Source organism: Bombus vancouverensis, chromosome 8 (genome assembly GCF_051014615.1).
Source record: "Bombus vancouverensis nearcticus chromosome 8, iyBomVanc1_principal, whole genome shotgun sequence".
Taxonomy (NCBI): Eukaryota; Metazoa; Arthropoda; class Insecta; order Hymenoptera; family Apidae; genus Bombus; species Bombus vancouverensis.
Genome location: NC_134918.1, coordinates 1,897,019 through 1,916,630, shown reverse-complemented (window position 1 = coordinate 1,916,630; position 19,612 = coordinate 1,897,019). Strand labels below are relative to the sequence as shown.

The window sequence follows — 19,612 nt, the reverse complement described above, 5'->3', positions numbered from 1 at the left end:
TACGCCCACGAATCGCCCGAACTAGCGCAGTACGCGCACTAAAACAGACATTCACTGAGGCTCGACTGCGTCGAAATCGATCACAGTGTACCTGTTTTAGCGATCAAATAAAATTGGATATCTATTAGATGGTCGGTCGTCGTTCATTACGATAAACGATTATGGATCGTTATCAAATGAGTGGACGTAATGACACGTATTGATCTTTCGGGATTAGAGATCTCGAGTGTATTCACGTGTGTCTACAACTTTTACAGATAGAAACTTTTAATTTTACTTTCGACTTCCAATCTCAAGCGCTAGACTTGTTTGGAGTAGATAAGTATAGGAATTTTTCAACTGTTCAAATTCACACGATATCTCGAGAACTACAGAGTAAAAAGAGGCGGGCAAAAGTGTTCTTTTTGGATACATAATTCATAGGGATAAGAACGGTCGAGGTTCCCAGAGACTTGTGTTTGTACATCCGTTCTCGAATAATCTCTACGGTTCCATTTCGTGACGGGTTAAAACGACTTTTAAAACTTCCTTTTTCGAGATCATCATCCGTATACCGTTACGCAACGAAATCTTATCTAAGGATTATTTGTATCGTAACGGAACTTCAATTTGTAGTAGATATTTTATCAAGTCATTCGGATTAGACGTAATGCAGATCGCAATCAGATAATCTCGACACTTTTTCACCAATACAGTCGCATTTACACGGAATCTAAACAGAGTATCGCGACATTAGGGTTCCAGTATCGCTTCTCACTGAAACACTATCTTCCACTGGATCATCGACTATCGTTCAGCTGCTTACGAAACCCGCCAAGATCCTGCAGTCTCAAGAACAACCTCCGCATTTCGTGTCCCTGACCGTGTGAAGACAAAAATATGCAGTTAGCGTAAGCCGATTGTCAGCCATGTCCAAACAATTTCGAACAGTGCTTGTCCTGTATCATGGATTATACAAACGGTGTGATAGTCGCGAAGGAATATGTCAGAGGCATGGTGCATAGTAATCGACACAATTTATTTACAATACAAAAACGTTTCGGATGTATACATACGTAAATATAGTCCTAGCCGAATCATTTAACCCGGTAGACTGGGACACGTTGGATGCTTTTGACGGGTTAAGAACCCATACGTTCCTCGAGGCCTGGTGGCCAAATAACGGCCAAATGCCGTATCTAATCCTTAATAAACGTGCACTTATCTAATAAAGCTTTTAAACGATACATAATGTAACACGATGCAATGCAAGAACACTCGTAGTAGTAACTTATACGTAAACGCAGTAAATCAAACCGTCCCACATACGAAACTCTTCAACATCGAATGATTGCCGCCTCGATCTTTTACACCTCCCTTACATCTACGCGATCGATAATATATTACATAGAAACGATTACAATTTCGCGAGTCGACGAGCGATTCACTTGGAAAAACGAAATTCATCGTACTGTATCAACTATCGATATCGCTACGTTAGGGAAGTTCGTTTCTGCGCCCGCGCGTTGACTTTCGATCCTCTGCCGAAAGCTTTCCACTTGAAACGCGCTTAAGGTCATTCCACAATGGGCATCCCTTACTTCTCGTTCGATGACTGACAGAAACGTTTCTTTGCCCACCATATGGCAGCCAGGGCTGCTGCCAAAAATCCGATGCCCGCCACTATTCCCATGGAAATCGCCCTGTTCCTACGGTATGCTGGAACTTCGAGACTGACGCGCTCGCTTGTGGCCACGTCGTCCGACATCGACATTGCGGCCACCTCGAACGTATAATAGCTCTCCTCTTCTAAGGTTTTAACTGCAACGATTGTCCGAAATATTAAATATAACGCGACAAATTGAAAGTGCTGTTTAACAAACGAAGGTCAACAATTACCTAGGTAGTAAGTGTCGGTCGTTTCTGCTCTTCCGTATAGTTGCTCGGACGGGCCTCGGAACCACCTAACAGCGTATAGTCTCACTTGCTCTTTCCCGTAGGCAGGGGGTTCCCAGGTGACTAAATAACCCTGCACGGTGGCCTGTACTCTGACGTTGATCGGCGGACCCATTCGGTCGTCTTTTAAATAAAGAATGTTTCGATAAGATCGCAAAGTGTAGAAAGGTAAAAAGCGTAGACCTAAGTATGCCTACCTGGTGGGCTACGATATTCCGATGCCGAGTTCTCGTCTATCGAACCTGAAATTTATTTGTCCGATATCAATCTGTACGTCTCGCGTACAATAGTATCGCATTGTATGGAATGGTACGTACTTGGCTGTGTGAAAATACGCAACGTTTTACTAAACATCCCGTCTCCGTGTTTGTCCTGGCTAAGCACCATGAATTCATACTCGCGTCCGGGATTTAGATTGTTGACGGTGGCCTCGGTGATTTTCCTAGACACGATCTTCATCGTTCTCCATTCCGTGGTATCTGTTGGTCTATACCTGTTAGCGAGAATAAGTAGTTGTGTAACGTTGTAAACGATATTACACCGATACCTTGAAAGTTTTGCTTACCAAACTGAATACTCCATCTTGGGCCTCACGTACCCTGGCACCCAAGTCAGCGTGACCGCGTTATTGCTGCTGTTGGCACTTAGATTGTACGGTGCTCTCGGAGGAACGTTCAATACCATCAATTCCGTGTCCGCAACAACGGTTGCAGCTTCGTTGCTAGCCGCGCATTGATACAGTCCTCTATCCTGTTCTTGAATTCTATCGATCGTCAAATTGCCACCGATCACGATGGTTCTGTTTCCTGGTGGTACTGGCGAACCATCCTGTTGCAGAAATCGAGATTAGTTGAGAAGGAAAATGAAAGGTCATCGATGAAACGTACCTTGTACCAAACGATCGACGGTCGATGTGATTGATCTCCATCCCTAGCGTCGCAGGGTATCTCCAAACTCTCTCCCAATTTCCTTATGTACAAGTGTTGTGGGGTCACTGTAAACACCGGCGGCCTTTGCACCACCTATCAAACGACATTTCCGAATTAGGAGCGAGAATTATCAAGGGCGAGCCGTTTGAGCCGGCAATTGTGTCCCTCTAAAAGTTGACAATTGGAAAATAAAGGAACGATTAACACTGGTCTGCCAACGATCAATGGTCTCAATGATGACATTGCCTTGTTCTCTTTTCTTCTATGCTACTTTCGGGGTCAACGATTTTCAGTCCGGCTTCGTGAAAAGCTTTGCGTTTCATTCAATTGCAATTATGTTACAATTGTACATATGTAATGAAAAAAGAAAGGGAAATACTCGCCACGGTGATCGAGGGGCTGGGCCCGTCGGTGCCCAGTTCGTTGTACGGTGTACAAGTGTAACTTCCGGAATGAGTTTCGTCCACTTTGCTGAAATACAGAGAACCGTTTCTCCTGTAGAAGACGCCTTGAACGTTGTAAGGATCGAAAAGAAATCCATCCTTCTCCCAACGCAGGTTCGTTAGGTGTGGATTTGCCCTAAAATGACAGTCCAGGAGGGCTGGTTTTCCATACGGGAGATAGACTTCCCGGGGAGCGTATATAACCTTCGCCTTGTCTGAAACGTCAAACTATACTTCGTTAACGGAGCACAGGTCAGAGTCACGGGTCCCATAATAAAGCAGGGAATGTCGAACAAAATTCTGGTGCGAGCCACGCTCGTTACACTTTCGCCCGCAGAGATCTTGATTACCGCGCAGTTATCGTCGGTTGTTCTCGTCGGTAATTCCCATTATTCCGCTCATGTTATTATTTCATTTCCTGGGCGAAAGTGTGCGATCATGGCCTCGTGCGGTATTCCACCCTCTGATATCGCTACGTGTGCAATTGCAGGCGCATTTGTGTCGCTCGATTCTATAGATCTCGAGGTCTAATTCGTTGGCACAGAAGGGATCGTCTGAGAATACTTGCATTGTACGTTGAGGAAGGCCGAGGCGCTCTGCTGGTCTCCAGTTTCACCGGTCACCATGCAGGTGTACTCCCCAAGGTCACCCATGGCAGGCGCGTTGATGGTCAGCGTTCCATTCTCGGCGATGGACGCTCTCCTTCTAAGATCCTGTTATAAATCGGTCGAAAATCAACTGCGGACACCCTGTGTTACACCACGATCGACAAAAAATGTTACCTCGATTGCTGTAATTTCCACGCCCTCGCGGAACCAGTTTACGACCGACTTCTCTCCTTTGGCGACGCAATCGAAACTAACGGACTCACCCTCCATTACCGTCTTGTTGACAGGCGGGACCGCCAGCAAAGTCTCGCCTGGAACAGACGTCGGAAACGGCGACGCACCTGGGTTGAACGATTTAACGAGTCTGCCCAGTTTCAGGTTAGTAAGCATCAGCGGGATTACATCGTTTCGTTTGGTTTTAGTCTGCCAGCAATAGGCGGGATTAATCCTTCGAATCGGTTAATTCGCTTTAATCGCAGTGATTGCAACGTGTTAATCGATCTAGTGCACATTCGTAATGGTTAATCGACGCGCTTGCCACCGTGAATCGTGTGCACAATAACGTAAGTGTTATTTCGATTCGGTGCGTGACAGAGGCATTATGTTCTTTCAGTGGCGAACCGCGGAAACGCTTTCTCGCTACGCCACCGTTTTCCGTTCCTTTATTTTCTGTTTCTTTTTCTGTTTTTTTTTTTTTTTTTTCTAGGAAAGGGCGCGCCACTGCGTGCAAAACCACGTATCCGCGTATGGTCTATCGAGGGCCACTTAATTTCGCGATTGGTTCTACTGCGATCAACTGCGCTGCGAATGCGCACGATGACTCAATTCCTTATTAACGTTCAACAGAACTCTAGCGGTAAAAAGCAGAATTCCGTCTGAGTTAACGAGTGAATCATCTTGCGCTACGAAGCGGGATGAATTGAAACGAAACTTCGTATATTCCGTCTCCCGATACTTGGACTGAAATAATTTTTTTGGAATCCGAACGAGGCTTAAAAAACTAGAATGACGTATGAAAAATGAAATTAGGTGTAAACGTTTACTTCCTCGTTGCCGGAAATCCAGGACGGTTTCACGGTCACGAGCCTCTGCTTCGTCCAGCGCGGCATTAGCGTTGGTTGTCCAGCGTGACCCAATTTAGTGCTCAGGGTTAGTCAGTCGGCGTTTAACTGCGTTAATTCCCTTCACCACTTGGTGTTATCGAATTAGCCGATTAACGGATGCAAGAAAGTGCGCGACCTTACCATCTATGGCGAGGTGGAACCACGTTCCATTGTTCCTGGAGTTAGGCGTTCTGTTCGGGAAGATCACCCGACACTCGTACCATCCTTGATCGCTCTCACGAATATTCGTGAGATTAATGCTGCCCTGTCCATATCCGCGGTTCACGGCATCTTCTAAAAGATGAACGCGACCCTCGTAGCCCAGTCCCACAGACGGATATCCGTTGTACCATGAAAAGATCGTTCGACCCTGGAACGATCACAGATTGCTCGGTATTAAAATTCTCTTCCGGTATCAGAGGATGATTCGTGTCGACGATGCGTCCCTAACAGCTTCCTCTTCCATCGCCATGTACGCGACCAATAGTCACGGTTCTCCGTACGATTGTTCATCGTCGGTGTGAACAATTTCTCTTCCTGCGTGTAATCGCTAACGGACGAAACGTAACAACGCTGCAGACGTGACTTAAACCTAATTTATCGATCTATTTTGACTTCCGACGTGCGATTACGTTCGCGAGGCCAGCCAGTAGACAATCAATTTCATAACCGTGGCTCGATCGCGTTAACGTTAGAAGGACTGGAAAAGAAGTGCAACACGAGACGACGGAAGTCGCGTTACGAAGTCAGAGATTTACGTGATCCTTGAAAGAAGAAACGGTCGGCGGCTCGTAAAACTGAAAAACGCTGGAACTTAGGGAACGCTGGCGGTCAAAACGAGGCTGGTGAAAAGGCCGCTAATCGTCCCTAATCGTCTGACAATGCGTTAGCAGTGACCCACTGGTTGGACCCCTTGTGTCGCGGACTCGCCGTGACTAAATATAATGCAACCTTACGTCCCGTACTCCAATTACTACGTTCGACAGACAGAGAGGGACCGAACACCTGTTTTGCATACGCATCGACGCAGGGACCAATCAGGTTAAGTTCCACTTGATTTCATGCGGTAGCCATGTGCGACGCTCAATCTGTTTCCGGCGTGCGGCTGCACGCGTTTCCAATGGAACATCCGCGAAAGAACGACGCCTCTTCGCCGTTAACAGGAAATCAACACGATCAATCGATGTCGCTTTAAGGATTTCGTTTAGCTCGCTTCGTTCGTATTTTACATTAGGTAACAGTCAACCGACACGATTTCTCGTGAAGTTTTGGAAATTTCCTATTTAGATCTATGACGACGAGAGTTAACGAAAAGATCGGACATGTATAAACAGAAAAACAAACGCCTATGACTCTGGCATTCTTGCTACAGAATGGAAGTTAAGAAAGTTTGTCGATCGAGAGGATTTACACACGATGGAAAGATTGCAACACAAAATTGTGCAACTGCAACCGCATTAACATCGTATCCGCGGAATATTGCGCGATGCCTCGAAATCGAGACTCGGAGTCACGAAAAACTATATCGGGCTTCCCACACAGATCGAATGCATTTCTTGAAGAAACCGAATCACCTACTCGACCTCGAGCCAACACTTTTCTACGTGGTTGAACGTAAGCGCAGACTGTTCTCTGGTAGACGTAATCTCGATTGGACGGATTAATCGATGTAGATCTCGTTTTTTCTACTTTGCATCGAGTTAGAATCACCGGATCAGGCCTCAGTGACGAAGCATAAATTAACCTCCATGTTTCTATTATTTTGATTAAATTACACGAAGACCAGGAGTCATTATAACGGGAGTATAAGTTATCTCCTTGAGATGAGCTATCAATTTCCTTGAAGGATCAAGAACGATACCGAGCGATACCGGTATCGATGCGTTTGGACGAGTCCAAGTTTCATCTTCCCCTGGTAACCACAAACCACGTAACCGATAAACAAGTCGAGATTTTCGCATCTTGAGAGGAATAATATTGTTTATCGAAGTTGAGCAATATCGTTTCTGTCCTTGTTGTTCGTATCTCATACGGCGAGATGAAACCTACTAGATGAAATCGACGATACTTTGAAATCAATGTTGTCGCACTTACGTCACGATTCCATTGAAGAATGTAGGGAATCGGAGTCTCGTGTGGAAAGTCCAAATCGCAATTAAACACCTCGTACTCTCCAACTCCTGCGTTCAGATAATTCGGCTCGTTCTCTTCCTCCAGTATCAAGCCGAATGCTGAAAATAATAGAGACGCGAATCAGCAAATGATAAGCGAGTGAACAGTCGGCGCGGTTGGCGAGAACATCGCGTGATAAATAACAATATAGGATCGAGTCAATTTTCGCAAATTGGTTAATTTTCTGGTGTATTACGCGCGACCGTCAAGCGAGTCCCAATTAAATCGACGCAAAGTTCGATATCAACGAGCCTCGAATGTTGAGAAGAAAAAGATTCCCGTTGGGACGTGCGACTCACCTTGGTAGCAGAGGAAGATGGCCAGCAGCTGGTGAATGCCAATCGCTCTGGACATTTTCTTCGGTTATCCAAGATCGCTGTTACGATGAATTCTCACCGTTTTCGTAGCTGCCTTCCGGCGATAGTACGCGGACGCAATGTCAGAAGCAAGTTACACCTCGCGCCCGACGATGACGTCGTTCGAAACACGGCAGCAAAATACATCTGTCATCACTGACACTCATTAAACATCGACCACCACCTGCGACGGTTAAATGACACGCGACACTTTCGCGATCGAACTTCTGGCTCGATCAACGTCAGCACATCCACCGCCTCCCTTCTACTTCTCTCTTCCTACTCTTTGCCTTGTCCTTGAGATGTTCAGCACTGTGTTTTTCTACCAAACATCCGTACTTCTCGATCCGTCGATCGAGTCACTCGAAATCGAGCCTCTAGCGTTTTTATCCCGACGCGTTCTCCGTACGATCTGGTTGCAGCGGTTTTAATGTTGACGTCTTTTATTGAAAGCCACGAGATCGAGTGGTACCGAGAGATCGATGCGGCCTGCCGAGCTGGTCCACCGTGGAACGTTCGCTCACCGAATGCTTCGGTGGTTGTGGTGATAACCAAGTAATCGCTCCGCCTCGCTCAATCCAAGCGGATACGACGCCGAACAGAAGCGGTAACGAGCTGTGCAATTGGGAAGGGGTAATGCTACTAGCGTCCAGAGAAGGGAGATCCGCGGGGTACCAGACGATTCTACGTTCGCGGTTTCTAGTTGTACGGGCTTCTCTAGCGCCGCGCCGTTCCTATTAACCGGCACACCCACCACGCGAACGGGGGGCGCGTCAGAAAAATGATTAATCCGTTCCGTGGGAGAAGCCGAGAGTCAGGTGCAATCGGTGGATGATTTTATGGGAACAAGGGATGGCCTCGTATCATCGTCTCTCATCTACGCACATTATCTATCTATCGTTTGTTATCTAGGATCCTTCAAATTTTGCACCCAGTTAATTCTCTCTTATCGTACTCTGTAGTCTGTACTCGCGAAGTACGCCCTGTTCTTTCATCGCCTGGCGGGAGAGTTTGTCCATTCAATCTGGCACGAATCCCGTTCTTTCAGTGTCACACTTTCTTATCTGAAGCTGGATCGAGTGTAGTTAAGAGGCCCAAACGGAGATTAAAGGTTCGTCAAACCTGATCTTGCATAGAAATGAACGACCATTTACAGAGACATCCGATTCGGCCTGCGAGTGGTTCTAAATTTAGGAACGCTTTGACGTTTCGTAGGAACGTAGTTGCGTTAAGAGAACGTAAGTAGCAGAAGGTTAGCGCGATAGGTGTAGCTGGTTGTCGCAGAGATCTCTTTTATTTATCCGCCTACACAGCGTAATTACGTCTCGCGGTGCTCTCGTAACGAAGACGCCGACTTCCGGCAACGGATATTTACTATCGCGTCACGTTCGTCGAGTTCACGGGTCCGTTTTTCGGCGTAAAATTCACCATCTCCGACAGTAATTCTCTCGCTCGATTAAAGCCATTGGCTTATTGTTATTATTATTGTTTTCCGCTGCGGACTAGATTTACCGATTAAATTCGCTACAAGGACGGATCGAGCGATAATTTCGCAAAGAGAGACGACGCGATCGAAGGAATGGGAAAGCAAAGAAAGCTAATAATTGAAACGAGGATGTTCCTGTGAGAGATGGGTCGAATCGAATCTCGATCGAGTCATTGCAGCGATACGACGACGACAACGACGACGAAGCTGCACACCGGTACAGTCGCGCGCCATTTGCGTGGGTGACCTCAGATTACGTCACATCCGTCCCTTGCCGCATTAGTAGACTGCCCACAGCCTTGTCACGCTGTTGAGATAATGGATCCATTCGCATGGATCACGATCCAGGATTGGACGTGCCCGGGACACTGGAAATAAATGCGTCCATAATGATACGGACCGAATTATTTCATCGACGAGCCATAGAAGGGAGCAACTTGTTCCTGGTCCACCTGCCATGCGACCAATGAATCTTCGGAAATCGAAAATGGGAGTTGCACATCGACCGTCTGGCGTTTAGGTCACTTCGCAGCTAAACCGTCTCCGCCGCAGCTGTCTCGCGGCATAATCATGCGGTATTTAATTCTTTTTCTTCGAATAGACCATCGAAAAGCCTCGTGAACGCATTTAGCCGATGTAGACGCGTCGAGTTGGAATGTTAGCGCGACGAAGCGCTCCAGTTTTTCGCCCGCTACGTTATCGAGGGAAATCATGGAAATTACAGTAATTCCCGGTAATCAGTACCGTAGACGCGTTGCGCAAATGTTCCTTCTGCGCGCGTTTAATGGCCGGTCATACGCGCGGTCTTCATAAATTACAGACAAAGACCGAGATTTCGCGTTTCTTCGCTCAGCCTACAAAAATACGTACCTACAGCATTCTCGGTTGAACGATTGGACGTTGCCCTCGTTACGCCGAATTGGCAATGATCTTATTGCCTTGGCCAGTGGTTCCGTTTCATCAGTTTCCTGGAAATCCTCCGATCGTCCAAGAAAACGGAGCGACGCGGTAATTCGGTCGACGACGATTCAATTGCGTTTTGAGACGAGCGATGGCGATCGTTCGACGTGATCGATTTGACGGACCTCTCGAAGTCTTTCGCGACGACACGCGGCCGCCGCGATGGTCGTTGCGCTTTTTTAGCAATGAAAGTATCACGAGAGGCAGATTTCTAAAATAACGTTTGTATTTATTAAATTTGAACGTTATAAACTATGGTATATTGCATATATTATATTATATACGATACTAACGTAATATATTATATTAATACACGATAATATAATATATTATACACTATCGATATAGGTATAGTATTCCGTTTTAAAAAGCCGGGCAACGTGTTAGTACGTGTGTGACGGAATGGGAGCTAGTATCCCCGTTCCGTTTCGGTTCCTACAAACGTATCAATAAATCGAACTTTACTCGATAGACCTCGTGCAGACGAGTGCATCGTATAGTTTCTATATGCATTTATTTGTGTACGCGTTTAGAGTTGCAATCGGATCGGTGCGCTCATACGTATCGCGCATACTTCTAGAAGGGATTGGAGTGAACGTAGAGATATCCCACAACACAGACTCTCTTCTTTTTTCCTTTCAAATGTCGCTTTATTTTTCACTTTTATTTGATAATAAATTGTCTACAATTTGTCCTAGGTTAGTACGTCTTGGAGTTTTCGTGGGGGGAGGTTCGCGAGAAAGCATAGGTCAATCAATAAAACGGTGGAAAATGGAGGTGAAAGCGAGCACTCGCGAAGGTGACTAACGAAAACGCGCCTCTCGTTCGTTTCTATTCGTTCTCATTTCTCTCCTTTTCTTTTATTTACTTCTTTCATTTTGTTGCTCGGTTGGAAGTCGCGCGTGCAACAAGAAAACGGACGATATATATAAGCGAACGTAGCGAAGACAGACGATACAGAAGAACGTTACGATAAGAAGATTATATTCGATGCACGCGCGCGGATGCATATCCGGCGATTGAAGAACGCTGTCACGAACGGAAATCAAAGGGTGACTTTTTGTAAAACGAAAAAAAAAAAAAACAACGGGTATGGTTGAACGAACGGTTGGACGTTGCCCTAGAAATCGTCGGTGTGCTCGATGCCGATAGACTTTGAACACTCGAAAACTCTCGTCGTACCTGGAACTGCGACGATCGTTTATTTTGAAAAACGGATCGCTTGCTATCGGCGCAGCGTCGCTAGGACGCCGTCCCTTCTACGTTCGTCTCTTTCTTTCTCTCTCTTGATCATTAAATTTTGTTCACGATTCGTTGCGGTTTTTATCGATCGAAGGAAAACTCGCGTCGATTATTCGAAAGAATGCGGAATACCGTGATGGAAATGAGAAGATCGTAATACCGGTGAAAAATAGTACCCGAGAGCCATTGTATAATAGTAGCGCGACGCTGACGCTGTAAACTCTAAACGTACGCGATCGTAGAGACCTCGAGTCTCTTTGGCCATTTTGCTAGCCTGCCGTCTACGCGCGCGATTCGACGGCTCGACTTTCCGAAATATTTTACGATTTTACGTTATCGCAACGCAGAGAAACATAGTACGTAGTATGAAAGTAAATACACGCGATCGTTTTGAACGTAGTTGCTAACCGATCGATCCAATCTCGCGCGATCTCTAGCTCGACCGCGACGAATATCTTTCTGTTAGCTGCTGCACGTGGTGGATTCGCAAACGTTCTGCTCCGAGGGATGAAAATTTCACTCGCGACTCTGAAAAATATGCTATGCCAGATGGCTTTCAGGTACGTAAAGAGCGAATACCTAAATTAATTTCATTCACATCCGGCGGTAAGTTCATACTCGCTCGAACTCTAAATAAATAACGCGACTAAGATAAATCGCAAACGAAAAGAAAGCCATGACGATGACTCGAGGTAGACGGAGAGCAAGAAATGGAAATACGTAGATATGAGAAGTAGAAAAGTGAAAAGAGATAGGGAAGTAGAAAGATGAATACGATGAAGATGCAGAAGAGGAAGAAGATGAGGACAGCGGTTCTTTTTTTCAGGAACAAAAAGAACAAACGCAAAACGAAGCTATCGATAATGAATGTTGATGACGAACGTTACACGAACGAATTCACGATTCAACCATATTATTCATTTAACACGCGATCGCGCCAAACCATTAATCCTTTCTCCCGTTCTATGTCGTATCCTTTGTCTCGTTCTCTATATACATGCACACGTACATATATATTCCTTGCTAAATCTCAGACTCTTTTAGACGATATTCGTGGCATTGCCACCTATTGTTGCCGCACGATTACACTGAAATTATAGCGGCGGCACCTCCGTTCGTCGAAGGCACCCCGTCTCGTTCTCTCGTCTTTTCGATTTATCGCGATCGTCGACACTCTGCGCGTATTCTTGAGATCGTTGTATCTAACTATGATATATCTACACGTTACTTATATGTCTATATCGATTGGTTGGTTTTTCTCTTCTTTCGCTCGCCGTATTTTCTCTTTGCTCGACCGTTTAAACAGGCAAAGGGCCACACGGGTAAAGGAAGATCGGTTAAAACGTCGACCCACGGTCCGATCCTCTCCCTGTGCCTAGACATTTGCTCTTTCGGCTTTCTACGCGGTACCGCGTCATCTCGCCGAGTTCGACTCTTCGATCTGCGAAAGGAACAACGGATGATTTAAATCGATCATGGCCATTCGACGTACAAAAAGATTACCGATTGATTGCTCGGTTCCTTTCGTTCGGCTGAGAGTGCGTCCTCGTTATCGATCACCGGTACCGCGTGCACAGTGCGCCACTCTTTGCTACCAGGGAACCATACGGCTTGATCGGGACACGCCTCTAACATCCGATTTTATTATGATACAACAGCAACGATAGTTCAAAAATCGCGGCGTGGCCCGATCATGCATGCTCCTCGAGCTTCTCCTCGCTGTCGCTTCGATCCCGAGTAATAGTAATTAATTTAACGAATTAATCGTCGCTGCGTTCGTCGTTCTCGTTGATTAATACGCTACACGCTACGTCGTTTACGATGTACAATATCAATTAATTATCAAATTATTAATTCAATCATTAGAATTACTTTAGAATATTGGTACTCTTTAGCGTCACCTCCGTTCTTTCTTTGTTTCCATCTTATACGCTTCTCTTGTTCGTTTATTCCGCACTCTTTCTTTCCTTCTCTTTCTCACGCACGCTCATACACTCAAACAGATACACTCTTCTCTTCTATCCCGCACTCTATCGCATAATGTAGCACTCATCTCACGCCGCACTCATTCAGTTACATCTTAACGGAGATTATACAGAGCGTCCTGCCTCGACAGCGTCCGCGTCGTCGTTTGCACTTGTCGGCTATATGGCTTTTCGTCGAAGTATAGTTGAATCGTGAGTAGAGCCCTTGCTATTATATTTATATAATATAAGTATTTATAACACGCACGTATAAATAAATGTTTTGTACTATAAAAAAAAGTAAAATGCTGAGACGTCGAGGGGAAATCGCGCGGCGCCGCGGCCCGAGAGTATTCGATTGCTCCGCAGTCGCAGCTGTTGCTTTGCTCTGTGTTCGCACGTAGTGTGCAGTTGAACGGAAAGTAATCAAGAAAATTTAACAAGAGGGGAGGTAGAAACCAAAGAAGAGGAAACAGAAGTTAGAAGCGGCTTTCGATTAAATCGAAGTAACACGTTATAATTATCGTGTAAAGTATCGCGGGTGAATACGTTAACATCTTTCTCATTCGTTTAGGTCGCGTTCTACTCGATCGAAGTTAGCCCGTATTTGCATCCTCGAACACTCTGTGGGCCGTCCACGAGCTTCGTCCTCGACTCGAGATGATTTAATACAATGCGTTTGGTGAGAATTAGGTAGGTCTCGAAGAACGCTTTTCGTGTGTGCACGTGTGCCGCGTGTCTGGTATCATTCGTACAACACTCGCTCGTTCGTCATTCGCTCGTCCTCTCTCTCTTCGTGTACGCGCACGCGTGTGTGTGTGTGTGTGTATGTGTATTTGCACGTGCACGCGTGTATGTGCGAATGTGTCGCCAGTGTGTCTTGTACTGTCGATAAGAGTGTGTACGCGTGTGTAATTCTTTTGTCTCTAATGCACGGATCACGGCATCCAACGGCGATGCTTCCACGCGAGTGCACGATTCGCGATCTCCTTTCGTATGTATATTGGTTTGTCAGTCACAGGAGCTCTTGCCGCGAACGCATTCCCGTTGGAAGGAACGGACAGAGGGGAAATAGTCGCCGGTCCCATTGTCGTCGTTCGCTGGCAGTTCGTGAAGGAATAGCCTTCGCATGGCAAAAGTTCGTGCCGAAAGTCTCGACCCGAGCAAAATGGGCTCGCGACGAGGGTGGGCGAGAGAAAAAGGCGGCGAGCAGTTCTCGATGTTTCGGAATGCGTGCACGCGCGTGTTCGCAAACTCCGTGGCCGTCAAGACCGTGGCTAGATTCAAAGAACGTTACTTATTCTCGTTTACTTTACTTAAGAAAAATTATTGTGCCGATAATATGTTGGGTCGCTAGCGAAACCCTAAACAGGCAGTGCAGTACGAGTGAGTCCTTAAGCAATTTCCAGGCAAGCTTCGGCCTAATATCACTTTTCGAGTCCATTGCTCATCGATATAATTAACTTTTTAATTTATTTTTTTTTCTTAGATTCTCGTGTGTATGTGTGTGTTTGTATGTGTGTTTGTGTGTGTGTGTGTATGTATGTATGTATGTATGTATGTATGTATGTAATACGTGTGTGGTAATTCTTCGATTATCTTACTTGTGTGTTTTCTTATCTTCTTTTTTTAGTTGCATCGCATTCGCTTTCATTTTTTTTGCTTCATTTTTTTTTTGTTTTTCTTTAATTATTACTTACAGTGTACGATTAAAGTTACTCTTACGTGTCGTTTTAAAAGATATACGGAGCACGGTGTAGTTTCTTTGGAGTATCATGCCGTCTCTCGTCTTATCGGTATTTCTCTTCCCCTGAAATCCGATTTCACGTTCCGTGCCAATCGTTTCGCTTAATTCCTCGGGCGGGAACATTTAGTTATCGGTTCGAACGGAATCGGTTCTCTACCGAGTTGTTCTCGGCCTAACGTCCTCCGGCTTCTTGCTCGCACTTCCATTCGCTAAGAAACTCATCCGCCTGATTTTCTCTTTACTCGATAATATTAGTAACGCTAAAAATCGCGGTCGTCCGAATTGGACGTAGGCGTCGTTAGTACACGCGGGATATGACCAATAACGATCGTCGAACTCGAATCGTCCCCGCCTGCTCGAACCGTCTTTCGTCTTCCGTCGCTGGATCCTCTGGAACGTCGTCGATCCTCTTTGTGACATTCCTTGACTGTCGGACGAGAGAAGGGGGTACGAGAACTCGTCTCGTACGTCGCGTTTTTCCTTAAATCAGCAACGATCGGACTCGGACGATGTGTAACTTCTTAACGTACAGTTCTACTACGTTAGTTGTTCGCATTGGTGAAATTTATGTATCCTGAGCTGACGTTTGTAACAGCCTTTTTTTTTTGTAGAGATGGTTGCCCAGCTGGTAGAATTGACTTGAAGTTGCCTACATTTGAATCGCGTACGATGATCCTCGTTGTGCTTTAACAGTTGGTCTCCGATGATAATCACGGCGACGTCCGCTTGGAATCGCGTTTGCATAACTTTCGTCACAGCCGGGATTTGCTGGGATTCGTCCGCTTCATCGCTCGCCCGCGGCCTTCGAGATTGTTCTTCCGTTCTTTTCTCTTCCGATGTTCTCGAGATGTCTTGATTTGCGAATTTGCTTCGTTCGCAGAGCGTTCCGTCTCTCGTTACGCGTTCTTCTCGTTTCCGATTGACCACAAAAGAGACGAAGAAGCAACGAATCGGAGCAGATATCCGATGATGGAACTATATGGAAATCCAAGGAATGCAGCTTAGTTACTAGTGAACAGTGCCGTCAACAGGCGCTTTCGAGATGCGCGCTCTGTCTTCTCCTCGCTTGCCGCTGTCGAAACTGATGGAACTCGGCCTTCATCGCTTGCACTCTAGCCTCGATGTTGTCCCTGCTGTACCTCGGCGTCTGATGATGAATCGTATGCACCTGGTGAATGTGTGGCACGTGAATAGTGTGAATCTGATGCACCGGTGGCCTCTCTTCCCTGGTCGGGGTGGAGGCGGATGTAGGGGTCGGCGTACACGAGACAGGATCGAACTCGTAATGTCCATCGACGCTGCCAGCGTCCACGGCATTTTGGATGTGCGTGTGCTCGACTTTCGCTTGATCCTGAAGCTCCAACCATCGGCCAACCAGGGGTGGCGGCGGTGGTCTGTAAGGCGGTGGTCTCCACTCAGCCACTGTACTACCGCTCCTCGAGCTCTGATTCTGTTGCGAGGTGTTTTTACTGCCGAAGCCCGAGCTGCTAGACCTACTCTCCGGCGATGTCTCCAAGTCTGGGGACGCTGCCAGCTCCGGGGCAGACCTCGCGTGTCTCGCGTGTCGAGGAGGCAGCCTCGCTCTCGATCTACCAGCAGATTGAGGCGGCGAAGAGGTCGCCAACGGTTGAACGGGTACGAACCTCCTAGACTCGGCGTGGATCGCCTTCAACGAGGGAAGCTCCTGGCTGTATCGCTGGTGCACGCTACGAAGCTGAAGATAATCGGGCGGCGTCGGAAAGGAACGTTCTCCGGACGATGGTTGCCTGACAGAACTGAGATCGCTGAAGTATAAAGGCGTCCAGGGGACTTGCGGCCCGCTCGGTGAACTGGCCAAGAATCTGGGTGACGAGATCGTGCAGATTGCTGGCGCTATTCTAGCCAACGAGTTCACCGTTCCGTGATGATGAATAGACGGCGGTAACCCTCCGATGGAGACGCCGCTACCATCGGACCTGAGGCTGAGTTGACTGGTGCCGACGAGCGGTCGCCGCCAGGACGATTTGAGTCGCTGCTTCGGCAGGAATCCACCGTCGTCGCTGCTCGAAGCGTCCAGGATGCTGTTGTTCGCCGAGCTGAGGACCGAGTCTGCTACCACGAAGCGGCCGTCGGCCGCGCGTGAGATTTTACCCAGCGGTCGGCCGCGGCACGAGTCCGGTGTATCCGGGTTCAGAATCTCCCGCAGGAGATTTAGACCTGGTACTCGGCTTTTTCTAGGTCTACGGGTAGGACAGAACGAGCGTTAGAGAGTTCGCAATGGTGGCCGTTAACTATGGCGACGCGATCAACCCCGTCGAAGGAATTCCGAAGCGCTATATATTCATCGAGACGAAATTTCGATCGTTAGAAAACAAGGAACGCTCTTTTAGTCTGGACAAGCTCGACTCGGTTCTATCCCTGACAAATAAGAAGCATGGCGGGCGCAAGAGTATTCTCTGTCGAATATTGAAACAGTTTGAATATCGATCGACTTCCTTCGACGATGTTAAACGATCGTCATACACAGCGATAAACGTGCAACAACGACGTAAAAAATACGCAACGTTAACACGAACAAAAAGGAAAGAAGGAGCTAGGAAAACAAAACAACGTAAAGGCAGACGTACAAGTTAAACGTACAAGATAATTATTGAGAATTAATTACGTATACGTATAATAACGAATAATGGATGCAGGCGGGAAAGGCATGCGCATGCGCATTCCGGTGCACGAGTGGTCGGGCGTGATGTGGATCGTGGGCAGGTGGGCGTTGCCAGTGAGTGGATTTTTCTTTTTTTTCTTTTCTTTTTCAATATTTTTTTTTTTTTTTAGATTTCATTGCCCAATTTTTTTTTTTTTTAGTGATAGCAATCGTGGATTTAGGTGCTCCGAAACTCGTCACCTTTTCTCCTCCTTCGGGTCCGGCAGCAAGGAAAGATGGGGGAGAGAGAATGTTGTAACACAACGATTACATTCACAAAAAACAATATCATGGCGATAATGATAAGAAATATAACTCTAAATAATCGAACGTTACTTCTAGGCGGTGATATTAGGGAGCAAATAGATAACGCGTTTTCCTGTCGGGATCGCGTCTCACGTTCTTCCAAAACTCGTTGCGTTTCGTCGTGCGTTCACAACGGAATAGACACAAAGAAGGCGAAACAAAATCGTAAATCACACACGATAAATAGGTGTCGGATGACTGCGTCCGCGAAAAGAAGAGAACGGAAAATAGAAGGAATACTCGGGGTAACACGGAAAATTACCAAGTAAAGAGAATGTACAACAGATCATTGCGCAACGATACAAATATATAAAACGGATCGATGGTAGAGGAAGAGGGGATTTAAGCATAATCAGACAAAAATGTTCATCGATCGTAGGGGAAAGAGCAAAGTTTCGTACAATGACGAATAATCGTGTAAAAACGACCAACAATGAATAATACAATGAAAAATCGTGTCTAAATGCAGTTGAGGGTAGAGCCGCAGTGAAAGCGGCTTACCTATGTTTCTTTGCTTATGTCCGTGTGTGATCGAGTGTGATCGCGTCTTTTTACGGCTCGTCTAAAATCGATAGACTGGAAACAACAAAAGAATACAAGAAGTTTCGGTTAAAATTTCGATCGATGGGAAGCACCCTGATTACTATCGCAACGGTTCCATTGCATTTCTTTTGTCTTTGTTACTTTTGCATCTCTTTTTATCGTCATGCTCGGTGAAGCGTGACATGCTACGTGAGTGGAAAGAGTTGAAAAAGCAAACGGGCGGACCCCGCGAAGGCTCCCGTTTGCTCAAGTTATTTCGTGTAATCGAGATCGTAACGTGAAGAGGAGAAAGAGAGAGAGAGAGAGAGAGAGAGAGAGAGAGAGAGAAGGGGTTAAAGGTGAGAGTGAATGCCGCGAACCGAATCCGGCGAATAGAGGGAGGTCGTCGTTGCGTTTCGTTCGCCGCACCGAAACCGTACCCGAAATGTCCGGGTGTTAACCGGGGTCGGTCCGCGACACTTTTAAAAAATGAAGCAAGCTATCGATCGAATCTTTAATAAGAATTATCTGAGTTCGGTGCATCTACGAATACAAAAATGTTGCGCGAAATCCATGACGTTTCAATATATACGAGCAAAAAAGTAGTCACAGCGATCTCGATGGTTTCGGGGTCCGTTTCGATACGCATTGTTACGTCGTGATTACATACAATCGTCATTTAACCGGTTAATCTTGCTAAACCATCGACTCGCTCGTATCTTAATTATCGTCTATCGATTGAGCGAGTGGCACAATGAGAGACGACAGACAAAAATCAAGTGAACAAGTCGGGTGAACGTGAGTGATCGTGAGTCAAGTGAGCAAAGTAGATGACAGAAAGGAGTGAATAAACGTATCAGTGAGAAAGAAGGACAGCGACAGTTATGAGTGAAGTATCATTGCGACTGGCAGTTAAGAAAAAAAAAATGAAAGGTGAACGAACAAGTTGATCTATGATGTACGGTGATCACTGTAGAGGCGAGATCGAGAATGAACATCGACAAATGCAAAAGTCGACGTACATGATATATTGAAAGAGTTTCAATCTACGTAAAATGACAAGGACTAGCTTCGTTTGCCAACCTCAATCAATTGCGAAAAAGAAGCTATGTGTCTTGATTAAGTAGCACGTTATGTTTAAGCGATTATTCATCTTTTT

General features: G+C 46.2%; 2 protein-coding genes across 21 annotated transcripts in view; both read right to left on the bottom strand.

Moving 5' to 3' along the window:
- Window positions 1-997: 997 nt before the first annotated feature.
- bdl (borderless) lies at window positions 998-8,113 on the bottom strand. Of its 2 annotated transcripts, none has more exons than XM_033348086.2 (12): window positions 7,490-8,113; window positions 7,113-7,249; window positions 5,160-5,388; window positions 4,090-4,256; window positions 3,876-4,020; window positions 3,248-3,522; window positions 2,823-2,957; window positions 2,501-2,763; window positions 2,253-2,428; window positions 2,133-2,177; window positions 1,879-2,058; window positions 998-1,800 (listed from the first exon to the last, which is right to left on the bottom strand). In XM_033348086.2, the coding sequence occupies exons 1-12, from the start codon at window positions 7,542-7,544 to the stop codon at window positions 1,577-1,579; spliced, it is 2,031 nt and encodes a 676-aa protein (XP_033203977.1). In that variant the 5' UTR covers window positions 7,545-8,113; the 3' UTR covers window positions 998-1,576. The 2 variants fall into 2 exon arrangements, with proteins under 2 accessions (XP_033203977.1, XP_033203978.1); XM_033348087.2 differs by having other exon boundaries at window positions 4,090-4,226; window positions 7,490-8,112.
- Window positions 8,114-10,200: 2,087 nt separating this feature from the next.
- Window positions 10,201-19,612, bottom strand: part of LOC117164762 (protein turtle) — a 162,070-nt gene continuing 152,658 nt past the window's right edge. For 16 of the 19 annotated variants that reach the window (XM_033348066.2, XM_033348060.2, XM_033348068.2 and 13 more), the window contains one exon: window positions 10,201-17,164. In XM_033348066.2, the coding sequence (XP_033203957.1) occupies window positions 15,970-17,164 (1,195 nt within the window). In that variant the 3' untranslated portion in view covers window positions 10,201-15,969. The remainder of the gene's footprint in view (window positions 17,165-19,612) is intronic. The other 3 variants (XM_033348079.2, XM_076621095.1, XR_013059094.1) reach the window with 2 other exon arrangements.

Excerpts from the sequence above, each read along its gene's own strand:
- bdl (XM_033348086.2), bottom strand. The coding sequence starts at position 7,544 with ATGTCCAGAGCGATTGGCATTCACCAGCTGCTGGCCATCTTCCTCTGC. Across the intron at positions 4,021-4,089 it reads TGGAAATTACAGCAATCGAG|GATCTTAGAAGGAGAGCGTC; the intron begins GTAACATTTTTT and ends GATTTATAACAG. Across the intron at positions 2,764-2,822 it reads CGTCGATCGTTTGGTACAAG|GATGGTTCGCCAGTACCACC; the intron begins GTACGTTTCATC and ends TTTCTGCAACAG.